The sequence below is a fragment of the Cucurbita pepo genome, chromosome LG07 (assembly GCF_002806865.2).
Source record: "Cucurbita pepo subsp. pepo cultivar mu-cu-16 chromosome LG07, ASM280686v2, whole genome shotgun sequence".
Classification (NCBI taxonomy): domain Eukaryota; kingdom Viridiplantae; phylum Streptophyta; class Magnoliopsida; order Cucurbitales; family Cucurbitaceae; genus Cucurbita; species Cucurbita pepo.
This window is the reverse complement of record NC_036644.1, coordinates 2,056,044-2,062,548: the sequence shown is the minus strand read 5'-3', so window position 1 is coordinate 2,062,548 and position 6,505 is coordinate 2,056,044. Positions and strand designations below refer to the sequence as shown.

The 6,505-nt window shown below is 39.1% G+C and overlaps 1 protein-coding gene across 3 annotated transcripts; it reads right to left on the bottom strand.

Annotated features, from left to right (window-relative positions):
• Nucleotides 1-1,601: 1,601 nt before the first annotated feature.
• Nucleotides 1,602-4,581, bottom strand: LOC111798641 (U-box domain-containing protein 12-like). Of its 3 annotated transcripts, none has more exons than XR_002815730.1 (3): nucleotides 3,793-4,581; nucleotides 2,227-3,349; nucleotides 1,602-1,893 (listed from the first exon to the last, which is right to left on the bottom strand). XR_002815730.1 is itself a non-coding variant. In XM_023681914.1 (3 exons), the coding sequence occupies exons 1-2, from the start codon at nucleotides 4,365-4,367 to the stop codon at nucleotides 2,422-2,424; spliced, it is 1,503 nt and encodes a 500-aa protein (XP_023537682.1). In that variant the 5' UTR covers nucleotides 4,368-4,581; the 3' UTR covers nucleotides 1,602-1,893; nucleotides 2,413-2,421. The 3 variants fall into 3 exon arrangements, 2 of the variants coding, with proteins under 2 accessions (XP_023537682.1, XP_023537681.1); XM_023681914.1 differs by having other exon boundaries at nucleotides 2,413-3,349; XM_023681913.1 differs by lacking the exon at nucleotides 1,602-1,893 and having other exon boundaries at nucleotides 1,990-3,349.
• Between the last annotated feature and the right edge of the window lie 1,924 nt (nucleotides 4,582-6,505).

Sequence of the window (6,505 nt, the reverse complement as noted above, 5' to 3'; positions counted from 1 at the left end):
GATAATATTTGTTGTATTTTATAAATTAAAATGTATAGGTTTTTTAAAATAATCCAAATATTGACATTTATTTCACTTTACAAGGCATAAATATTATATTTATTAATTTATTTTACACTTAGTTCCGAGAAACTAGGAGCAGGCTCTCCTCAAATTACTTGCATACCCTTCAAAGTGGTAAGGGTGATGCATCTACGAAGCAAACTTTAATAAATAAATAAATAAAATTTGAATTTTTTATTATAAATATTTTCAAATCTATGTTGGACCGAAAAGTATGAAATTTTGGAATGAGAGTAATCGTGAATATAAGATAGCTAAAAAATGCTTAATTCTAAAGTTAAGCGTGTTTTGTTTTGAGAAACTCTATATCGAGCGACCTCCGACAAAAAATTTTAACACGTGTGTGATTGAAAACAAAACATGTTGAAAAGACTTGCTTTTGTCGTACATAAATGCTATAGATCACTGTTGTCGGGCTGATCTTGAACATCCTAAAATCACGTTCAAACAAAATCTTTTCGTTCTACAAAGTGTAACGACCCAGATCCACCACTAGCCGATATTGTCCTCTTTGGACTTTCCCTTTTGGGCTCCCCTCAAAGCTTTAAAGGGGAAGGTTTCACACCCTTATAAATAGTGATTTGTTCTCTTCCTCAACCAATGTGGGACATCACAATCCACCCCTCTTCCTCCAATCGATGTGGGATCGCCCCCAAACCCACCCCCTTTGGGGGCCCAGCGTCCTTACTGGTCCACTGCCTCGTGTCTACCCCCCTTCGGGGAATAGCGAGAAGGCTGGCACATCGTCCGGTGTCTAGCTCTGATACCATTTGTAACGACCCAAATTCACCGCTAGCAGATATTATCTTCTTTGGGCTTTCCCTTTCAGGCTTCCCCTCAAGGCTTTAAAACGCGTCTACTAGGGGAAGGTTTACACACCCTTATAAATGGGACATCACATCTTTGTACCGTGTTTAACAATTCCAACGGTACGTTGGAAAATTATTCACATTGGTTGGTGAGGCATCAAAATCAGAAAGAAAAACTTTGTTGTTCTTGGATGCCAAATATGAGGAGAAATGACAGAAAAGCAATGCAGGTGCTTAAAAAGGAGCCCTTTGGTTCTCCAATGATACAGCTACAATAATACCTCCATTAATCTTGGAGGATTAGCCATTTCTAAATTATATTTTTGATGGAAAGGGGATATGAATCTAACTCATCTCGATAGATTTCATTTATCCCTAGTCGACACGTTTTAAAATCGTGAGACTGGCGATGATACTGGCGATGATACGTAACAGGCTAAAGTGGACAATATTGGCTAGTAGTAGGCTTGGGCGGTTACAAATGGTATCAAAGCTAACTACGAGACGGTGCAGTGCACCGGCCGAAGTAGTGCTAGACTCTCTCTATAATAGACACGTTTTAAAATCGTAAGGCTAAAGACAATATATAATCGACCAAAACGGACAATATCGGCTAACGTTGGGCTTGGACTGTTACACTACATCTAATGGTCATTAAGTGACAGACACGTTATGGTGGGCTCGTTGAATGGTTTTTTCCAACCTCAATAGGCTTGACTATTGAAAAACTGCTGGTCAAGGTTCCGAAACCGTTCCGGGTAGAAAATGAGATGGGGGCGTCGAGGTCGACATAATTTAAAGTTATCTACAGACCATAAGATGAAACATATACAAGGGCATTGCAAAAGACAAGACAGAACTGCAACTCTAATTAAATAACTAAACTACTCAACATAGCCTAATAGCACACAATGAATTCACTGAATTCTATATTTAAGAACAGTACCTCGTGCTCAAGACATGCCTTGGTCATTATTATGCCTCTGCTAAAAACAGCTCAGCAAGTTCTCCCGCTCCAGATCTGTGCACGGTTAGCAGAAACAGGATAAGAAATGATATCAATTAAAGAACAGAACCAATAGGACCATGTTGGGGCAGACAATTCACAGGAGGGTGGTTTAAATATTAATGGCGCAGCTCCATTTCTCAGATTTCTATCAAATTTCTAGCAAATCATACTATGAAAAGTTTGAAACTGTTCATGATATTATAAGGCATGTGAAAGTGACCGACACTTCTTCTTCCAACAGGTCAGCAAAATAAAAGCATGTTTTAAAGGGGCCACTGAGTGTAGGCTGAATTGTACTGGTGGGTCGAAATGACCCACTGGTGTGTACGAGTGCAGTGTCCTGACCGTTTGTTATCCCTGCCAAAACAGCCACAGCATCGGACAACCAACTACTCCACCGCCAGGGAAGATGATATCAAACTTCAAAGCATTTGACATGGGTTTGGTTGAATTTGGAAGCAGAGGAGGGTTAAAGAACAAGAGACTTAAAGACTTCTGTATGAACACTATGAACACTAGCTTTAGATCTACCATGATATGTCAAAACGGTAGGCTTTTGGAAGTTGAACTTGCTGTGAGCGATTTAAAATGCTCTGAAGGAACAAAATCATGAGGCAAATTGGCCCTCTTCACAATTTTCCTCATGTTGTATTGCAGACTCTGTTGGACTAATTGCTTCACAGCTTTTTTCTCCACGCTCATGGCTTCCTCAGATTCTTCCATACAGATTTGGGCGTCTAAATTATGATTTGAAGAAGATGAAGTCCCAATAATGGGAGCAGACACAGCTGCACCATGATTCCCACCAAAACTTTCAGAGATTTGCTTCCCTTTATCATATCTCAAGAACTCCAAGATTCTGGATGCCCTCTTTTGAGCCAATGCGCTACCCAAGAGCGTTAATTCAAGGGAAGCAAATACAAGGCCTGCTTCTATCATTGTCTGTCGTTCACCATATAGCTTGTGTGCCATCACCATTAGAACGTAGGACGCCTTTTCTTGGCAGCCAGGTGAATCTGTCCAGTTTAAAACATCAACTAGTATTGGGAATGCGTCTGGAACAATGCTTATTGCTCTTCTACCTTCTGGGGTTGATACCACGTTGCTTAAAATTGAAAGGATCCTTTCACTTACTTCCATGTCTCCCAAGCTGTTGAGAAGAAATGGGATTAAATCTGTTTCTAACATGATTGAGACATTTGATGCTGCAATTGACAGATTGAAAAGCGCCCTGAGAACATCCTGCCGTGCCTGATTGCTAATGTTATGGTCCTTGTTTTGTAGAGATTTGACCAAGAACGGAATCGCACCAGACGACCCGATTACGAGCTTGTTCGAGTCCAGGGCGCTCAAGCCGAGGAAGTTAGCAATTATTGCCTCGGTAACCGATGAGTTTGAAGCACTCTCTGGTTTAATGAGCTTCAACATTTTGTGAATGGCTCCCACTTTCACAATAGCTGCCTTGTTCCTGCAATGTTCATCACTAACTCGATTCAGAAACTAAGGTTAAACATATTGATTGTGATTTATAACAGGAAGAAAGAATCAAGAAGGTGCAAGGCAATGTTAATCACTAACTCGATTCAGAAACTAAGCTTAAACATATTGATTGTAATTTATAACAGGAAGAAAGAATCGAGAAGGTGCAAGGGTATTTTGCCCGTTTCTGATTTTGGAACAATCAGAGAAGAAAAATTTGCAGAGCAGTACCAAATAGATTGTCTGTATGATTTGCCATTTTGATTTTGGAACGAAAGCGAAAAGCGGAAGAAATCTCGTCCAGAAATTACAAATCAGAGAAGACATTGACAAAAACAGGAGGAAAAGAGAGATATATGGAATGAGTAAATCAACGAAGACATGCATGCAGGAAACAGAGAAATCAAAACCTAAAGATAAAGAAGAACTCACGGATTGTTTCCGATTCCAAGGTTTAGCAACGCGTAAAGCGCAGCGATCTGAGATTGTTCATCTTCCAAATCAAGCATCACAACAAGAGGCGGAATGGCACCGAGAAGCGCAAGCGTTCCTCGTATAACCAAATCCTCCTTCGCCATAAGCCTCACATTACTCGCCGCTGCTTTTCGCTTCACCAAATCCACAACCTGCAAATCCTTCACCGTGCGTTTCAACTCCTCCAAGGCTTCCTCCTTCTTCCTCGTCTCCACTTCACTCTCCATCTCCACCGACTCCACTAAATTCAAAAGATCCGCAAGCTTCTCCGATCTTCCATTAACTACTTTCCGATTCCTCCGCTGCTTCTCCTCTTTCAAATCCCCAGTCCTCGACTCATCGTCCATGCTCTGATCCTTGTACCGGTGGCGGTACCGAGAACTCCCACCGCAACTAACAGTATCGTAGATTCTCCGGCGAAATGCAGCTCCAGAAAACGCCGTACATAGTCGGAAATAACGAGTAGCTGCATTGGCGCCGGCGATACCCTCGACTGCGACTGAACCGACGCTGTTAGACTGACACTTGGCCATCACCCTGTAACGAATCGTAACAGCTCACTACATTGCAAAGCAAAAAACCAGAAGCTGAAGGCGACGGCGGTGGAGGAACAATCCAAAACAAGGGTTTCTTCAGTTCCGAGAATCCGCTTTGGGTGGTTCAGAAGGGTGATCTTGTTGCTGTTCTTCTTCTTCTTCGTCCTTGGAAATCCCGCACTCACTCAACTGAACGAAAACAGAGTAATGATTTTCCTCTCTTTCCATTTTTAGTTTATTTATATAATAAGACTGAGATATATATTTATTATTATTATTATTTTGGTTTGTTGGTACCCTGAAATAAAACGAAATTAAAAGAAAAAAATAATTATTTAATTAGTTTTGCAACGTGTCCTTCTTTCCGTTTACCTCTAAAAAAAACCTCTATATATATATATATATATATATATATATATATATATATATATATATATATTATTTTCTTTTGGGTTTGATGTATTATTTGGTATTAATATTTAGGTTTTAAATATTTTGAGTTTATTTATTTTCTTGTGCTTAATTCACTTTTCTAATTACGATGAATGCGATAACTATGAATTTAATGTCAGTAAACGTTACTTCCACCGACTCCCAAAGTTGAGCACGAGCCCATTTTTAGTAGAGCTTACGTTACTTCCACCGACTCCCAAAGTTGAGCACGAGCCCATTTTTAGTCGAGCTTCAGTTAGATTATTCAATCAATCTCTGAGCTCTTACTTAACTCCTTGTTCCGTAAACTGCTCACTGGTTGATTTGATCGAACCCAAGCCGCGTGAGAGCCCAGCTCGAAAGGACGAAAAGGACAAATAGATAAAGCAATATAGTCTATTCGAATATGTGAGATCTCACGTCAGTTTGAGATGGAACCAAAACATTCCTTGTAGAGGAGTGGAGACCACACACGTGTTTTAAAAACCTTAAGAGAAAGTCCTAAGTGTGTGAAAATCTGAACAAATAAGACAATATCTACCGGTAGTGAGTTTAGGATGTTACAAGCCATTTGAAAAAAAACTAAAAAAAATGACAATATATACTGGCAGTAGGTTCGAGCTGACTAATAATGACAATATATGCTGGTGGTAGGTTCGAGCGGACTAATCTCAGCTATACGCACTCAAAAAGGATATGGGTTAGGAGGATCTTAGCTCAATAATAGTTTATTTATTTATTTATTTTCATATTTAATAATTTGTTATATTAAAAAAAAAAAGAAATAGACTAATAATAATTACATTCACAAAATATTAATTAATATTAAATTATTAACTATTATTATTAAAGAAAAATAAAAAATCGCCGGCGAGTATTATTATCATCGTCGTTTCCGTCCACCTCAATCAGCTCCGTGAAACCAGCCAATGGGAGGTGGTCCCACGGGACCCATTTTATATTCCGTGGGACCGGCTTAGGTTACGTGGACGTACCTGATTGGAGGATACAGAATATTTTTCGTAGAGGTGCGGAGTAGAGAATAGACTCGGGTTGGCTGTCAAAAGTATTTCTTTTTTTTTTTAATTATTTTTGGAAGACATCGAAAACGTGGATGGGACACCCCAATAACGAAGTTCTCACACTCATTATATAAATATATTTTAAATAATATTGTAATAATATATTTTTTAATATATTTATTTATTGAGGAGTTGAAACTAATCCACAATATTTATTATTAACTTTTATCAGTTCCATCATTTATTTTTTTATTACGAATATGCGTTGACATTATAAAAATATAATTTTAAAAATTCTCGAACGGGTTGAAAATGTCAGTCTTAACCTACCGTTGCAGATATTATTTGTTTTAGTTCGTTACGTATCATCGTCAGCCTTATAGCTTTAAAATGTGCCTACTATGAAGAGAGTAGCCCTACTCCGACCAGTGTTTGCACCGTTCGGTGAATGACTCTAACATCATTTGTAACGGTCCAGACCCATTAGTAGCAAATATCGTATGCTTTGCCCCATTACGTATCGTCGTCAGCCTTATAGCTTTAAAATGCGCCTACTATGAAGAGAGTAGCCCTACTCCGACCAGTGTTTGCACCGTTCGGTGAATGACTCTAACATCATTTGTAACGGTCTAGACTCATTAGTAGCAAATATCGTATGCTTTGCTCCATTACGTATCGTCG